Source organism: Neopsephotus bourkii, unplaced genomic scaffold (genome assembly GCF_033783945.1).
Source record: "Neopsephotus bourkii isolate Nb327-2 ecotype Australia unplaced genomic scaffold, CSIRO-AGI_Nbou_v1 NB_39, whole genome shotgun sequence".
Classification (NCBI taxonomy): Eukaryota; Metazoa; Chordata; class Aves; order Psittaciformes; family Psittacidae; genus Neopsephotus; species Neopsephotus bourkii.
In genome coordinates, this window is record NW_026900556.1 from 862,361 (window position 1) to 880,694 (window position 18,334).

Genomic DNA, 18,334 nt, shown 5'->3' on the forward strand with positions numbered 1-18,334 from the left:
CCTGCAGGCTTTTAAACTGGAGCTCTGCTCAATTTAAACCTTCACCTTAAACTAGAGGAACCCTGTTCTCAATCAGAACACACTTCTAATCTCTGCCATCTTATGTCTATAGATTTCCATTACAAACTCTCAACAATTAAAGCCAACACATAACGAAGAAACATAACTAAGGTGCTTAACTCTATCTCTATACCAACTCTATGTTTGCTAACTCTTTGTGTTGGGCCACAATTCCTTCCTGGAATATCCCTGAAACACCTGCAAGCACCTCGTGAACATACTGCACCAGGGCACAGCAATGAGCCTGCCTGCTTTAAGCCCTACAAAGGCAGCCCTGTCACAGCTATCCTCAACACAATTCCCATATAGCTGTGTGGTTCCCTCTAGCATGGGAATGGCCCACAGCAAAGCGGGTCATTCAGGGTAGAGAGAACTTGGCTTCTCAGGAGCTTGCCTAAATTACACCCAAGTGGATACTATACTGATGTCCATATAGGCTGTGAATGCTCTCATCTGCTAATACTCCACCAGCTGTATGAGGCAGCTCCATCACTGTCCTTGGCATAAAAACCTATTGTTGGTGGGATTGTATTCCTCCCAAATCCTTTCAAACTCATCCAGGTACGGCTTCACATACTCAGCATCCTCCACCACCAGCACGTTCTCCCGGTTGCTCTGGATGGCCTGCGTGGTCCAGTTGAGGGACCCCGTGATGAGCATCCTCCGGTCCACGATGGCGAACTTGTGGTGCATGTACCCGTGGCCCTGGTCGTGGCGCACCTGGATCCCTACAACGACACAACTGCATCCTCAGTGGGACTGGAACCCAAGGCCTCAGACACAACCACGTCCTCAGCGGGACTCGAACCCGCGGCCCCAGACCCAACCGCGTCCTCAGCAGGACTCGAACCCACAGCCCCAGACCCAACCGCGTCCTCAGCGGGACTCGAACCCGCGGCCCCAGACCCAACCGCGTCCTCAGCGGGACTCGAACCCGCGGCCCCAGACACAACCGCGTCCTCAGCGGGACTCGAACCGGCGGCCCCAGACACAACCACGTCCTCAGCGGGACTCGAACCCGCGGCCCCAGACACAACCACGTCCTCAGCGGGACTCGAACCCAAACCCCAGACACAACCATGTCCTCAGTGGGACTCGAACCCGCGGCCCCAGACATAACCACGTCCTCAAGGGGACTCGAACCCAAACCCCAGACACAACCGCGTCCTCAGCGGGACTCGAACCCGCGGCCCCAGACACAACCACGTCCTCAGCGGGACTCGAACCCGCGGCCCCAGACACAACCGCGTCCTCAGCGGGACTCGAACCCACAGCCCCAGACCCAACCGCGTCCTCAGCGGGACTCGAACCCGCGGCCCCAGACACAACCACGTCCTCAGCGGGACTCGAACCCGCGGCCACAGACACAACCCTCGCCCCGCAGCGCCCCGCTCTTCCCCCCCCAACACCCATCACTAGGCCTCACCGGCGTGCCGGAGGAGGCCGATCTGCGACCCCCGCAGCCCCATGTACTGCTCGTCGGTGACCACCCGGACGCGGACGCCGCGGCGGTGCAGGAGCCGCACGGCGAGACCGAGCTGCGGGCAGGAGAAGGCGAAGAGGCAGATGTCGAGCGAGCGGCGGGCGGACAGGAGCCGCCTCAGCAGGCGGCTGAGGGAGCAGTCGCTGCGCGGCAGCGGGCAGGGGCAGGGCTGGACCCGAGCGCCGGGCCCCGCCGCCTCGGCCAGCAGCTCCTCGGTGCAGCTGGGCGGCGAGGGGAAGAACAGCACCTCACGGACGGGGCGACGCCGCCAGCGCCGAGCCGCCATGGCCACGGCTAAGCAAGCCGCCGCCGCCGCCGCCATGGCCACGGCAAGGCCCGGCCGCCCCCCTGCACCCGGCACCCACATGGTGCCCCGGGCGCATGCGCGATGCGCCGCAGGGAGGGTACCGCAAGGGGAGCCCCTCGATGCCCTGAGCTCAGCGCGGGTCATGGCAGCACTGGGAGCATGGGAGGGATGCTCCAAGCATCCTTCACCCGCATCCATCGCCCTCTTCGGTGCTGGTGGAACAGCGCATGGGATAAAGGACATCCTGGCTCCATGAGGCGCTGCGGTGTGTGGTTCTGGTGTGCCCAGCGTTAAGGAGATGGGGCTGGTGGAGCAAGGCCGGAGGAGCAACAGGGATGATAAAGGGGATGGAGCACAGGCTAAGCCATTGGGGCTGTTCAGCCCGGAGAAGAGAAGCTGTGCAGAGAGCTTAGAGCAACTTCCAGTGACTAAAGGCACTACAAGGATGCTGGAAAGGGCCTCTTCATCAGGGACTGTAGCGATAGGGCAAGGGGTGATGGGTTCAAACTGAAACAGGGGAAGTTCAGGTTGGATATAAGGCAGTTCTTCCCAGTGAGGGTGCTGAGACGCTGGCACAGGGTGCCCAGAGAAGCTGTGGCTGCCCCATCCCTGGCAGTGCTCAAGGCCAGGTTGGACACAGGGGCTTGGAGCAAGCTGCTCTGGTGGAAGGTGTTCCAGGCTGGAACTTTCAGGTCCAAAACCGTTCTATGCTTCTATGATTCCATCAGTTTGTCTTCAAGGCGTAGCGTTTCGATGGAGGAGGGTGGTGAAAGATGGCTGCAGACATGCTTTCTGGTTAATTAACTTGTGCACATTCCAGCTCTCACTGACAGCAAAAGGAGCGCCCGCGGGATAATCTGGGAGCTGCAGGAACTTGCCCAGGCAATTACTTGATAATCCCATGTATAGATCTGTTCTGGCAGGCAGGAGCATCTGCTTTATGTGTTCACAGACTTAGCAGCTCTCCCCTTTCCTTTCTGTGGGCATTTTATAAGCACCAAGTTAGTGGTTTCCATGCCCTGGCTCAGGAATGATGCATTATCCAGGGTCTGGTGACACAGATCAGGACAGAGACAGAGTGACACTGCAAACAACTCACCCTTTACACAAGCACGAGGAAGAAGATGAAGCCTTAGTCTTGACCTTGTGCTCACCTACTTGCTGCTTCAGAAGAAACCACACTTCTGTTCAGAAACACCGGATGCTCATGCACCAGTAGCGGGTTTGATGGACGTTAGGTATTAACACTGGGTTGCTTGGGAGAGCTGGTCTTTGAAAGATAAAACCAGTTCAGCAATCAAACAATGCCAAGTCATGCCTTACCTGCTGTGTTACACAGCTCTGGATTGGAGCAGAATAGCTTTCAAGGGCAAAAAGAAGATCTGATAAAAGATTGCTACAAGAGCAAGCACTGGAAATTGATTTACTGGTCTGTGCCTTTCTAATTACTTCTGTTGCTTTCACCCCACTGACAGTGGGCTTTGTTCTCCCCTCATGACTAGCACATAGGAAACAAGATGCATGCATTACTCAAAGCTCCATCTCCCGTTTCCTTTCTCACAATGGGGAAACGCCAGCTTCTTTCCAAAGCCTGAAGTTAAACAAGTGCTTTGAAGTAACAGAGTAATGCCTTTGCCCAAGCATGTTTGCTGCTTCAGTCTCCTGCAGTTGTTTTATGTCCAGTCAAGCAATTTTAGTTGATGTATCTGAGCATCTCTTGCTCTAGATGTACTAGAAACTAATACAAAGTTAAGAGGAAAAGGCCTATTAAATCAGATTTAGGCTAAGGCACAGATCAACTGCTGCTTCCCCCACAGCAACACACACAGAAAATGAACACAAACCCAGGCTTTGTCCATTTACAAAAATAGCTCTTACTGAGATTTAATGCCTGTCTCCATTTTACAGATGTTCCAGACACAGAAAAAAATCAACCTGCATATTTTATATATATATATATATATATATATATAAGAACAGAACTCACGACAAGTTGGAACATCGCCTCTGAGCTCGAGTCTTGTTTGAATGAGTGTAGAAGGTCACCTGGGTAAAACCTGCCTTTAGCTTGGTACAAATGTCTGTGGTAATGTCAAGTTTTCCCAACGTTGATCCAGAGGAAACAACAAAACGAAGACTTCACAACAGAAACAGTAATTCCTTACAATACAGATAAGGAAAAAAAATCTGGTTTAGGTCATTAAAAAAATGCACCAATGTTTCCATGAACTATTAAGCAAAAAAATGGCTACTATAGAGTTAGATAAGGGAGCACCTACAGGTTGGATCTTTCCTGCTTAACTTCACTAGGAAGCTAGAAAACTCTTTCTGGAGATAGGAAACCACCAGCAACCGGATCCTGACGAGGTAATCTTCATTACCTGGAAGTTTTGCAACTGCAGGCAAAACAAGGCGAGTGTTTTACCCTCTAGAGAGGCAAGCAGGCTGCTTTTAGAGACTCCTTATATTACAATTCTCCCTCCTCAACAAGGTTTCCGAAGCAAATGCTGAAACTGTCTCAAGTTAAGATATAAATAAATAAAGTGGAGCGACAGGACTCCAATGGGATATCCTGACTTATGCTACAGCAGAAAAGAAGTCTCTTGTAAATCCAAACAGAGAGTGGTTTGAAATAATTTACACGTGGATCCAGACCCTGTGACGTTGTCACTTGGTTTTTGGTTCTTGTTTTCTCAGGTATTCAGGAGATTTATGTGGGATTTGGAGAGATGAACCGTATCCATCCCCAGGAGATCTGGATGTTGTCACAGGTAGCCAAGTGTTGCCAATGGAAAGCTAAAACTGAGCTCTACTGCCACACCACAGTGCTTAGTGAGGCAGGATGGGATCTGAATCAACTCACACTGATTCTTTGAGTGTCCCTTTAGTCTCGAGTGTGCGGGTCTAGGTTCAGAGCTGAGTTTAGGACAGACAGCAGCACTATTTATTAGCACGTATTAGTCCAGTCTCACAGCAATTAGAAAAGACTCAAGTGGCTCTTCAAGTTAGTCTGAGGACCAGGAGAACAGTGATGAAGTGGCACTATCCACCTGATGCACATGCTGCGGGCTCAGCAGCGGTAACTCGGGGTCCCTGTGGTTATCTGAAGGCAGCAAGTGAGGTTGGGCACCTTTTAGTTCCTGGACTCGGAGGATGTGGGGCTGCGAACTGTTGACATCAGGTGGGACTTGTATGTCTTGCTCAAGCCAGTCATCCAGAACTTGAGAAGCTTGACGTTGTCCTCCTCAGCAGCGCCCAGGATGCTCAGCAGTTTTTGGGTATCCTCCTTGGGTCTGCTGTCCACTTTAGTGAATTTGAAGAGGACCTTCACTTTGCTACGGGAACAAGAAACTCCTGTCATTACAATGGATTTGCACACGTCAAAGAGGGAACGAGCAGTAAACTGCAGCTTCTCTCAGGACCTATTGCAAGGGAATGTTAGTAACAGCTTCAAACAGTATTCTGTGGAAACCTCGCATGCTTTGAATGAAGAAGAGTACAAGAAAAGGGGGATTACTCATTTCCACTCGTAATATGCACAATTCTAGCTTGTTTCTTCATTCTAGTCGAAGGTAAAACAATTCATTGTGACAACTGGGAACCTCCCTAGCAGACACATCTTGTGCCAGTCAGGCCCTAAGGTAAATCCATAGAATCTTAACGTTCCATGAATTATTGCACATGACTGTCTGGTCTTCCTTTATACCTGCACCCTTAAAACACAGTGCCTCAAGGCACAATCATGACATCTGTTTGGCATGTTATCCGCACCGGAATATAGCACACATGGACAGGCATATATGGATTTGCAGACTTAATCCTCATAACGTGTATGAGGCAGACAAGTATTGTCATGTAGGTAACCTACAGATGTGTGAACTGAAGCATAAAGGTTAAGAACTGCTGACAGCCAAAAGGACTACTCTTCAAGGTACTTCCAGTACCCAAAGGGGGCTACAAGAAAGGTGGAGAGGGGCTTTTGACAGAAGCCTGTAGGGACAGGACAAGGGGGGTGGCTTTATACTGAAAGAGGGGAGATGTGGATTAGATACTGAGCAGAAGTTCTTCCCTGTGAGGGTGCTGAGGCTCTGGCACAGGGTGCTCAGAGAAGCTGTGGCTGCCCCATCCCTGGCAGTGTTCAAGGCCAGGTTGGACACAGGGGCTTGGAGCAAGCTGCTCCAGTGGAAGGGGTCCCTGCTCATGACAGAGGCTGGAGCTGGATAAGCTTTAAGGTCCCTTTCAACCCAAACCAGTCTGGGATTTCTGACTAGAGTAGAACCACTCAGATACTCCTAGCTCCTAACAGCAAAGCCAGCTACTGTCAACACTACAGCAGAAGTTACCTGACTACACGTTTTCCCTGTACTCTGCTGTAACCGTTCTGGGATTAGTGCCAAAGCTGTTTCTCTGAAAGCAATGCAGTCACACTTACTTCATCCACTCCTCCTTCAGGCAGACAAGGCACTGATCCACAACATCTACAGAAAGGTTCTGGTTGGTCAGGGCAGCTTCGATCTTGTTCAAGATTGTAGGACCAACTACAGCGGCAAAAAGAGGGGGAAAAGGGTGAGAAAGAGAACACAAACTATAGGTTACCCGCTTACACCTTTACTAGTCATTGTTAGCAAGGACTAGTCCATTTAATTGTAGGGCCTGGATATCTGCTGGAATTACAGACAAGAATACATATTTGTTCCACCTCTTATTCTGTTTAAGTGCACACTCTTTCCACCAGTGCTTTGGTCTGGTGCATTAATGCAGCTTCCTCTGTATGGAGAAAGCTAGACTATTAGTAACAGCACAGCCAACTTCAACATAAGATTTAGCTCTCTTAGTTTATAGATAATAATCTCCCTTGAGTCCAGAAGAAACCTGCATACTCCATAAGGAGGAAAATGTTCCCCCCAGTGGCCTGTCTTGATTTCGCTTCCATGCAAGAGGAACTAAAGTTCATCCCACTATAGGAACACCTGATCCAAGAAGCAACATGGAATTCTGAGAAGGAATGGGACTTATGACAAAGTTTGTTTTCTTCAGACCCATTTTAAACTGTTGTTTAGATTTTGTTGGTTCTAGTTTCATGTCAAAAGCTCCTTAAAAAATGCCAAGTTGTGAAAAGTCTCCCTACTTCATATAATACACATAAAAATATAAGCCCTCAGTTTTGAAGTCTCTGCTTACTCTTGATTCAATATTCCTCTTCTTAAGGGCAGTTCCAGGATACTTAGTAAAAACCCAAACCAACAACCATCCCAAGGCATTCCTCTCCCTGACCACTTACTGGAATTCCCTAGGAGGCTTCTCTCCTGGCAGTCCACAGCCTAATAACTTTGATGCTGTGGTGGAGAAATGACATTTCAGTGACTATTCTAGTCCAGAAGCTCTGGACATGCCACTGGTTGGATGGGAAGTAGACTATTGTAATTATACTGTCAGTATGCATTACACAGAGAGTAAGTCTCTGCTTTGCATTGCACCTGTACTTTCAGAGGACAGAGCAGGAAGGATTTAGCCATCTGCCATGTGGAACGTGGGAGATGAATAATGTCATAGTTCTTGTAAGGTAGATGTACTCAAATAAACACCCAGTATTCCAGGATATAAAGTGTTCACTTGGGTTACACAAGAATTTCCCTACAAGTACTGCTATTTTTAGTTAAGCAAAATGCTGATCTGGTAAAACAAACCCTTCATAATTAAACAGACTGCGGTAAACCTCACCTCAGTATTCAACCCAGTTGTTTTCTGACCCTAGTACATGAATAAAAGCAGTTAACAATCAAGATGTGTGTTTAGTCTCCGTGATACAGGTTCTTCTTGCTTTCAGATCACCCACCTCGATCTGCTGCCACAGGGCTGCCGCTGGTGACAACAAACTCGTACTTGTTGAGGGACTGCTCCTCATCAAACAGCGCTGGGTAGAGGCTGGATCGGGTTGCAGCACGAACTTCCACAAGCACCGCAAACTCTAGAGCGACAAGAACCCAAGAGAACATGAACTGAACCAGTCCAGGTTCTGAACTACAGCTCCACACCCTGCTTGGAGGAAACACAGCTCTGTCAGCGTTTGATCCAGCATCAACCTTTCCCCCATAGGAACCAAGACTGTTGGCTATGTCTGATCAGTGCTTAAAGCAGGTGTCGCACCTCTCCACTACTGCTCAGGTAGGGATATAGGGCAAACAAAATGATGCGGTACAAGTTTTAGTTCATGCAGCACTGTTAGACTATCTGGCAACACTCCATAAATAAAATAAGAATCTTGTGCCCTTTAACATGACAGGGAAAGGAGAGGGCTCTGCACCAGGGTCTTACCAGATGACAGGATGTGGGATGGGATTTGGACGTGTGGGCTAAGCCCTAGGAAGTTACACCGATACGCCTCTTCATACTGGTCACTGTAGGGGATGATCCGCACGCAACCAACAGGCAGCATAGTCTGGAGAAGGAAGGAAACACATCAGGAGAAACACTGGAAGTAAAGGAGTACAGTACAATTTTCTTCCTGACTTCCAAGGAGAAAGACTTGGAGCACTGCTTGGGGGAAGATCAGAAATATCCCCCCAGATCAGCTTGAAAGTTGCTGAGGACAACCACAGCATCCAAAGGCTGAGTCTCCTTTCTTTGGTGGCTCCTTTTTGTTGGTGGTTTTGTGTTTTCAAACCCATTAATTCAGACCACATTCTCCATGAGATTACATGTCAGAGACAGGCTATTATGAAGACTGGATTATTAAGGAAATATATGTAAAAATATGCAGCCAGGAAACACAAGGAAAAAGCTTTTACCCGTAGCACATCAAAAGCAGACTGGACAAGATCCGTATCTCGAGCTTTCCAGATGACCTGGTTCCCCATCAGAACATGCCAAGCCAACATGCGGAATGCTGATGCCCCCAGAACCTGGAAAAAAACCCCAAACCATTCTGCATTGGTTAAGAAAACCAGTGAAATGTCCACTAAAACCATGCCTGCCACATAAGAACATGGCTAGGACTGAAGAGCAGAAATAAACACGAGAATTTAGCAGGTCTGGTACACAGAGTAGTAGCTCTAAACCACAGCACCAAGATCAAGCGTTTTGGGGCAGGACTGAACAGCTCCTGATAGATGGTAACAACTTTCAGGCATTTCTCTGATCTGGGTTATGCACAGAGATGAAACAGTGTTCTCAGACAAGCCTCCAAAGGCACACACTTGAAATACAGTGGTGCTGTTCCACAGCTTCAAGCCTTCTAAACTGGGAGACAGTAGAACAAAAGGAGGCTGAAGACATAAAGCAGGTACTTTTCCAGGAAAACAAGCTGGTGTGATAGAGGCTGTGGGTCAAATGCACTGAACCTTCCCCCTCAGCCACGTAACTGGAAGCACTGGAGAGAAGCATTATCTGTACAGAATCATCTGCTTTGCTTGTAAATGGTCTTTTTTCCTTCTGAAATACTTTTGTTTTAAGCAAATAATACTTGGCTTTGGGGATGCTGCACGACCTCTGTGCTAAATTACTGTCACTGCTTTTGGGAAGAAGAGGAGTGCGGAATTGGATGGAAATCATATGATCCCATCCCACATGACTGATGATCACTGGAAGCCCACATGATCTAGATGCAGTTAACACAGTGTTATGAGCTGTGCAGGCTCTGTGTTGAACACAGAGCCAGGGAAGAAGTGCAGAGTGCAGGAAATAAATGTATCTTTTAAAGAACAATCAGGAGAAAAGAGGTTACTAGCATGGGAATTCAGCATCAGTAGCATGCTCCTCTCTTACCTGCCTCATGTGCCTGAGAGAGCGAAAGACAGACAACCTTCTGTGAGCTACATTCCAGCTGTTGCAATCTGGCATCAGGGATGTTTCAGGTGAGCATTTAGATAGTTCTTGCCCTTCCACAGCATCTGCCTGGGAAGAAGGTTTCTCTTCTTCCTCAGAACCATCCCAGCCTTCTGACTCTTCCTTCAGATCTAGCAAAAGAAGGGCAGAGAGGTTGGAAGAACTGCTGCTCTCTAGGAATAGGAACTGCTTACACAAGCTGCAGCCAATGGATTTTGGCTGGATGTGGGAAGAGAGAGTTCAGAACACAGCAACTGGAAGTACTGGCACCACAGACACACCCAAAGTCTTAACAAAGTTTATGAATTCAGATAGAAGATAAGCACTGAAGCTTCAGGAAGGAATTTTCAGCTTCTACAGAACACAAAATCACATCTTTTGACCACTTCTCTACTCTTGTTTTAAAGGGCATGGCCAAAGCTTGGAGGCAGGTTTTGGAGATTCTAAGCTAAATGGATTCATAAAATAATTCAATGCAAGAAATAAATGACGACCCTTTCGAAATGTTGTAGAAAAAGGAGCAAAAAGCCTATGAGTTGTGACTGCAAATTCTTCTGGTTGTAAAGATTCATTGGAAAGGCCAACCCAGCCAGAGAGAACAATAATGGGGATGATGCAACACTCCCACTCAAGTAACCAAGATCATGTGTGCATGCAGAGAGCCTACGAGGACAAGGATTTCATGCTCCTGTCAGTCATCTCTACATGTGAGAGCACATCAGCTACTGCAGAGGCTGCCACTAAAGTTGATGAGAGATGGCTGTGCTTATGATGCTGATGATGAAAGAATTTGGTGTTTTACCATCCAAAGCATTCAGAGAGAATCTTCCAGCTCTGGAAATCCCTCTCTCACCTGCAAGTTTTTCCATCTGAACTAGGGTGTCTTCTGTTGGTGCTCCCTCCAGAAGCTTCTCAGTAAGTCGGCTGCCACAAGCTTTCAAAAGCCTGGAAACATTGAAAGAAACATAAGCAGCACTCATTAAACCTGCAAAAGCCTAGCAAGACACTTGGTGTGATGAGCTCAACAAAAATCCAACCAGTAACCAATATGTATTTGCTTTCAACACATCTCTATGCCTTCCTCAGTGTGGTAACTATCAGTGCATCTTACAACCACTGTCACACACAGTCACCAAAAGGACTACCATTTTGCAAAACACTTATCTCCCACCCAAGCCACATGCCGGTGTTGCAACCCTCTCTGTGGCATCTTTCCAGGGAAGTCTGATGAGGAAGTCAGGCACTGGAGCAACTGGACTGCCACAGACATGCTACTGTACCAAACGGCTGCACCTCCCACACTGCCTATCACAATACTCTGGCACTTCCAGGTGACCACTCACTGTACTTCAAATGTGAATCCAAGGTACAACACACTGAGGGTAGGAGCATCTTTCCATGCTTTCTTCCATATCTACTTTTATACTGCAGAGGTTTTTCATCTAGATACACATGGCTTCCATTAGCTGTCACATTAGTAGGTTTATTTCATCTCTAGCATGACCAGCAGATCAAGGGAGGGTATTCTCCACCTCTACGCTGCTCTCATGAGACCCACCAAGAGCACTGCATCCAGATCTGGGGCCTCCAGCACAACAGGGACACAGAGCTGTTGGAGTAAGTCCAGAGGAAGCCATGGAGATGCTGCTCCAGAGCAGCTCTGCTCTGGAGCCAGGCTGAGAGAGCTGAGCTGGTTCAGCCTGGAGAAGAGCAGGCTCCTTAAGGGAAGTTCTTACAGCAGCTAAGAGGGGAGATTTAGACTGGATATTATGAATAAAATCCTTCCCTGTGAGGGTGCTGAGGCGCTGGCACAGGGTGCCCAGAGAAGCTGTGGCTGCCCCATCCCTGGCAGTGTTCAAGGCCAGGTTGGACACAGGGGCTTGGAGCAAGCTGCTCTAGTGGAAGGTGTCCCTGTCTGTGGCAGGGGTTGGACCTGGATGAGCTTTAAGGTCCCTTCCAACCCAAACCATTCCATGATTATTTCACAGCAACAAAGAGATTTCTTTTGTCTTAAAGTCATCAGCAGGCTGCCATCTTCTTGTGCTTAGCTCCTTCCAATTCAGAGACTACTTAGCAAAGTCCAACTTCCTACATCAAGAAGAAAACCACTCAAATCACATTTCCACCCTTTCAGAACATGCCAGTATTCTCTTCATTACCAAGCAAAGGATGTATGCAAACATGCCCAGAGGTTTTCATCGTTGGTCAGTGACGTTAAGGACCGGGCTGCGTTGCCATTCCGCTGGTGCAGGAAGGGAGTGAAGGCCGTGTTCATCCGCTGCGCACGCTGAGGGCAGCCGTACTGCTCTGCTTCAAACACCTACACCATGGAAGAAGGGCAGTGTAAGAGACTGAAAGAGATGTTTATGTAGAGATAGGCCAAAAAATACTCAATGGAAGTACAAAGTGAAAAGGTGCATCACATACAATCATCCCAAATAAACTGTAAATTACAGGAAAAGAGAGGGAAGGGACATCTTATTCTCAGATTGACTAAAATTACCATTAAGTGCTCCAAAAGCATGATCCTTCTCATCTTTAGTTACTTAAATTTCTAACAGAGCTACTTTCTAGCAGGTAGCTCTGTGAAGTGTGTTATGACTGGTCTAAAATGTCAGAGGCACCCTGTTCCTTCTCTCCTACCCCCCAGATACACACCAGCCTCTTGTCCCTTGTGTCAACTTTAACGTCCACTCTGACTGCAATGAGCTGGATCAGCTTTTTGACTCAGCTGCACATCAGCTATTGTGATGTTTTACTAACGTTGAGTCAAACAGACTCTGTGCACTGACCCACCTTAAGTGCTTTGCCCTGAAGCTCATCAATGATGCCTCTGATTTTTCCCAGCAAGAAAGGCCAGGAGTTGATGAGGTAAATCCGGTCCATCATGATGGTGATGATGCTGTACCAGCGCTGGAAGCCTCGAGCCAGGCTGTCTTTGATAAAGAAGGTGTGGCTGAACACAAAACCATGCTGTTCATCTCCAAAAAAAATAGGGCCTTCCCGTCCTGGGCAGACCTGAAGTGGAAGGTCACATACACCAAAGTGGTTGAGCAGATCACACAGCTGAAATGGTAATAAACTGCACAAAGCTTCCTACTCTGAGTGAAGAAAACCAGCCTTTTTTAGGCTGCTATCCAAAATATATGGTCAAACAGACCTCCAGAGATATCCTACAAACACTATAAAAGCTTCAATTTAATAGCATGTTAAGAACTCAGCTCTATTCAATGACAATACTGTTGAGAATCCACAAGGGGTTTTGCTGATCCTGACACACAAATGCTCACTGATCTGCATGCTTCTCCCTTCACTTCTACGAGATGTTGAACGTTAATGGTCTACAAAGATCAAATATTCCCTGGCACTAAACAACAGATTCCAATCTTCTTACAAACCCAGTTTATCTTACAAAGGAAAACAGTGAACATCTAGGAGCACAATCAAGAAAGGGAAACTTTCAGACTTACAAGGTGAGAGGAAGGAACCCTCAAAGTTATCAAAGATCAACCTTAAAAACTACCATCAAACCTGGCACGGGCAGACTTGTGTGTCTGCCTTTCCTCCTTGCTTCAGGCTGCACAGAGCAGTCAGGATGAGCAAAGTGCTGATACCTAAAGCCATGACCAGGTTTCCTCCCTGTTCTCCCAGACAGTTACCTCACAGCTCAGGCTGCGAACACAGGCCTGGCGCACGATGCTGAAGAGCTGGGGGTGGTTTGGGTGCTGGTGGCTGACGTATTTGATCGACGTTTCCTTGTCGTGGCTGACATACCCAGGATGTCCTCCTGCAAGAGAGCGGCAACCCTGAAGATAGAAAAGCAAATCCAGCCATAAATGAGCATGCAGTTGTCTAAGGTTTCCCTTCAAAACATAGGGAGATGTTACTTACACCTATTGATGACAACACAAATTACTTAGAAGACAAGAAACAGGAGCCAGGGTGAGGATTTGGACCCGGCTCCTCACACAGAACTTTGTGTGATAAACTTCCTTTGTTCTTATGTTCATTTCCCCCTATTTAATTTGATTGTGAACTTGGTGCTGGCTCTACAAGTGGTAAAATTCAGTAAACAGCAGCTCTGAGACCAACTGATCTAACAAAATTGGCCAAAACCTAAAGGAAACTAAGTAACAAGTACCTCAGAACAAGCACTAATAGGAGACAAGGACAAGAATGACTGAGAACATATGCTTACTCTACTCTTTTAATGCCTTTTGCCTTTTCTTTCCTGTTTCCTAATCAATACAGCTCTTAAAATGACTATTAATAAATGATCAGACCCTATAAAATACACGCTCTTCGAGCATAAGGAAAGCACTTCCCAGACACAAGAGATTCACAAAACACAAGGCTTAAGGAGACCTCAAGACACCATCTTGAACAGTTCCTTATCCTTTTGTCACAGATCATTAGGAGGAAGCAGAGATCTTCTGGCACCAGCAGTCACATATGAAACAAGCGCAGATCACCTTTTTTCCTCTCTCAAACAACTGGATTTGCATTGGAGAATCCAATTAACTTTAGTTAAGCCAAAGGACACTGATGTCCACACACAGATCTTCACTCTTACCTCACACATATCTGACTTCTTCGGCCCTGGGCTGCTGGAGTCAGCGCTGGCACCTTCCGCTGGGCTGTGCGAGCGGATGCGGCTGCTCATCTGAATGCCACCTTCTTCCTCTTCTGCCTGCTCATTCTGCCCGGAGATGTCCCCGCTGCCCGCGCCTTGGGGGAGCGGTGAGTGTAGAACCTCAGTACAAAAGAGGGTGCGAGGGCCGTGGAGCTCACAGAAGTGGCAGAGGGCAACAATAGCATTCATAGTGAGAGCTCAGCACATGCGTCAGGCCTCCTGCGGGTAAGGGAGAAAACACACAACATCAGAACAACGGATATTAAAGCATCTCTTTGGCCTGGTCACCACAGGTCCTGTTCTGTATCCCTACAGAAACGACTGCCCTTAAGCTCAGCCTAAGGGACCAGCACAGCTCCACCACGGGGTGACCTGAGTAAGGCCCAGCCCTTCGCACCCTGACAGGGTGGGAACAGCACGGGTCAACGACAATAACCCGGGACACCGCTAGCCCCAGTGGGGAGGGGGACTGGACCAGACCCCCTGTGACCGGATACCTCTGCTCTTACCGGGTCAGGCTAGGGTCTGTCAGATCAGACCTCCGTGCCCGGACACCACCAGCGCAGCTTCCCCGTGCCCGGAGGCCCTCAGGGGGTAACCGGCTCTGCTCAGCCCCCTCGGACCCGAACGCCTCAGGCCCAGCCGGACCCGGGCCTGCCACCCCTTCCGGTCCCCGGCCTCCCCGGTCCCGGACACCGACGACCCGGCCCCGACCGCTCTTACCGCGGCTCCTGCTCCCCCGCCCCGGCCCGTCCCGTGCCAGCGGGCGCCTGACACTGACTGACCCACCGGCCCGTACCATCCCTACCGGCAGCTGGGGGGAAGAGGAGCCGGCAGCTCCTCGGCTGCACAACCGCCGCCGACGAGGAGCGGCAAGGAGAAGGAGCTGAAAGCGGGAGAGAAGGAGGGGGAGTCAGTTCGTACCGCGGTACAGAGCCGGGCCTCCCCGCTGCTCTCCACACGATCCCCCACTCCCCCCACGGTGCGGCAGTGACTCGGCCCACGGCCGCCCTCTCCACAGGGGCTGGGCAAAACCATTACTAAGAGAGGGGGAGGATGAGAAGGTCCGGAACACTCCTCCTTCCTTCCCTCGCTGTCCAGTGTCCCGCTGTTTCACCGCAGAAAGCCAAAAACAGTGCCTGCTGCTCAGGAGCCCAGAGGGGACTAGCCGCCTCCTGCAAACCCGCAAGGGCTGCACCCAGAGCGGGGTCCGCTCCCCCCCTCCCCGCACCAGATGGTGCGGGCCGCATGGCGGCTCACGGGCGGGGTCGCGCAGGCGCCGTGCGCGGTAGGGGCCGCGCTGAGGTGATGGAGGGCGCCAGCGGAGGGTGAGGGCGGTGTCTCCCATAAACCAAACCACGGGATGGGTATTAACTCATTAAACTGTGAACATTCCAGGGTTAGGGCAGGGTAGAACGTGGAAGAAGGGAGCAGACACAGTTAAACATGCTTGTTGGAGACTCTTCGATGCCAATTCTCCATTAAACTACCCCAGTTCCTCTTCACCGAGTCAAGTTTTATTGCTATCCCTAGAAAACTGATAGAAAGATAAACCAAATTCCATGGGAACTATTCATCCTTTCAGAATAACGAAGTACTGGAGCCCCCCCCCCCCCCATTCGCTTTACATTGGAGTTGACCCCTTTAAACACCCAGTTCTGAACAGCAGCAGTTAAGCCTTCCACAAGGTAACAGGATAGAGCATTCCACTGAGTAAAATGTACTTAAATCCCAAGAAAGAGCAGCTGTCACCAATACCACTACAACATTTCCCTCTGGATCCATCATGCATGGACTAAATTCTGCCTCTGGAGAAAACAATACTCAGATGGAGGATTATTGGCACACAAAGATATCAAAGCAAGTGTTTGATCCAACATCCGATCCTGGAGGCCATCCTGGACACTTGTAGCATCACTTCCCAAGGAAAACGCACTGCCTGCACAAGGAGAACTTGTTTCTACTCAAGGTAATTCCATAGAGCTTGGACAAGGGGTTTGAACCAGCCCTGAGAGAGGACACTGCCACGCTAGCAGCCAGTCAGCCAAAATCATACATCCTGAGAGGCAACAGGAGTAAAAGACCCCCCCAAAACCCCTAAGGCAAAGCCCAATATAAGAGACCTTCTGTCTCATTTAAGACAAACTAAGGACGACTCGTTTGTCAGCTTTATTTGCCAATGGTACATTTAAACAAGTGCTTAGGACTAACCTCTTCAGCCGGGGTGGAAAACATCTCCTAGGTTATACAGAGCGCCTATGACAACACATGGTGGTTGTTGTGAAGTGTTATAGAATAGAATCATAGAATCCCAGACTGGTTTGGGTTGGAAAGGACCTTAAGATCATCCAGTTCCAACCCCCCTGCCATGGGCACTAAACCATGGCACCCAAGGCTCTGTCTAACCTGGTTGGAGAAGGCAGCTGGAGTTAGGCAGAAGCACGGGTGTGTGAGCAGAGGTCACCAACCAAGGCTCCTCTGCAGCACAAAACCAGAACGGGTGGTTGCACACAGAGCTTCTAACACCTCTTCTTTAATACATCTTAATACCTACTAATAGGAAATGAATCAGACACCCCTCCTGTGGCTAAGCAGTGTAGCTGCACGTCCTCAGCTACCTTCACAACTGCATTTTCTCTTTGCTGTTTAAGATACATGAAAAGAGGAGCCAGAGATCAAAGCATGCACTCACTATCTCATGAACACATCTTTGTGGCCATGCACGATGGGAAGCGCCAGAGACAGGACCTCAGAGAGCCTCAGCTCAGAGGAGCACAGCACGCAGAGTTCTTGCACTTGATCAAAAGCCCTTCCTTCCCTGCAAGAAATACAAATTAAAACCAGAAAGCTCAAGCGTTCTCAAAGCGCCTCGGCTGACCACAGCCCATGCAGGCAGTTCCAAGACTTGAATGAGCTCCTTCATTAGAAATCTGACTTAATTTCAATAGTATCTCCAGCCACGCAGATGCCAGACTCTTGTTTATCAAACTCTTTACTTAAAAGCCCTTCCCCTGGAGCACTTTTGGTGAATGCTTTATCTATGGATCCTACAGGTGGGACCTGACTTTGAATCTTCAACAGCACAACTAGAAAAGGAACCTTAAAAAAACAGGTTAAGAAATATAGTATAATATATCATTTCATCCATTACATTGCTATTTCTACCATCCTTTTGATGTGAGCATGGATTTATTTTAGTTACTTTAGGCAAGAATAAAAAGAAGAAAATATAGTTGCTATTTGCCAACTGCATCTATTAGCTTGTTTCTAATTCCATGGCTCCAAAGCCATCCTGAAGCTCTGAGATTTGAAGTCCACACTCACAAGTAACAACTGGTGGTGTAAAAGCCCAGCCACTGCAACATGGACATTCCTGGCTGTGACAGTCTGAGCCCTTGGCAGTGAAAGACAAGCCATCCACATCCTTTTATAGGTAGTAGTTTGGGGTTAGTCATTTGCAGCCCTTTCAATGGCTGCCACCCAGTTGTGAACACTGTGACAGTGCAGCTCTGTGCTTCAGCCTCCAGCATTAGCAATTACTAATTTAACACTTCCATGGTACCAGAGGAGAACTGCATAAGCATGTTCAGCCCTGAAGTCACTGCAGCATTAACCAGGAAAAACACACCTTCAAAAACGATAAATACCTATAGCTGCAAGACCAGTAAGGCAAGTGATGCAAAAACCTAAGGTGGAAAAGTTGCCTTTAAATATGGACGTGTCTATGATAGGAAGCAGCAGTACTCAGTGGTGAGCTACTAACACTAGGGATTATGCTATGTTTGATACTAAACTGCGATTTTAGACTTTTAAAGACATCTTTCACCACCTAGACAAGCACCTGGGGACATATCCCTTCTACTAGAAAGCACCCGCTGTCACAGAGGCTATACTGGAATTAAGACACCAATTCCAAGTGCAAATCCCAGTGGGTCTGTATCAGCGTTGGAAGCACAAATGGGCTATTTTCAACCATGGGTGACCTCAATATGTACAAGCTTCACATGGCAACAGCCACAAAAGCTCA

At 48.6% G+C, this 18,334-nt stretch overlaps 2 protein-coding genes across 4 annotated transcripts; both read right to left on the reverse strand.

Moving 5' to 3' along the window:
* Positions 1–277: 277 nt before the first annotated feature.
* Positions 278–1,910, reverse strand: PLD6 (phospholipase D family member 6). Its single transcript, XM_061346743.1, has 2 exons — positions 1,487–1,910; positions 278–788 (listed from the first exon to the last, which is right to left on the reverse strand). The coding sequence occupies exons 1-2, from the start codon at positions 1,908–1,910 to the stop codon at positions 550–552; spliced, it is 663 nt and encodes a 220-aa protein (XP_061202727.1). The 3' UTR covers positions 278–549.
* Positions 1,911–3,708: 1,798 nt separating this feature from the next.
* Positions 3,709–15,358, reverse strand: FLCN (folliculin). 3 transcript variants are annotated; one of them, XM_061346019.1, is made up of 12 exons: positions 15,232–15,358; positions 14,248–14,526; positions 13,334–13,480; positions 12,471–12,692; positions 11,834–11,994; positions 10,528–10,619; positions 9,615–9,805; positions 8,639–8,752; positions 8,166–8,289; positions 7,687–7,818; positions 6,283–6,388; positions 3,709–5,185 (listed from the first exon to the last, which is right to left on the reverse strand). In XM_061346019.1, exons 2-12 carry the CDS (start codon positions 14,494–14,496, stop codon positions 4,984–4,986), a joined length of 1,740 nt encoding a protein of 579 aa, XP_061202003.1. In that variant the 5' UTR covers positions 14,497–14,526; positions 15,232–15,358; the 3' UTR covers positions 3,709–4,983. The 3 variants fall into 3 exon arrangements, with proteins under 3 accessions (XP_061202003.1, XP_061202021.1, XP_061202011.1); XM_061346037.1 differs by lacking the exon at positions 15,232–15,358 and adding an exon at positions 15,107–15,131; XM_061346027.1 differs by lacking the exon at positions 15,232–15,358 and adding an exon at positions 14,817–15,061.
* Positions 15,359–18,334: the final 2,976 nt, after the last annotated feature.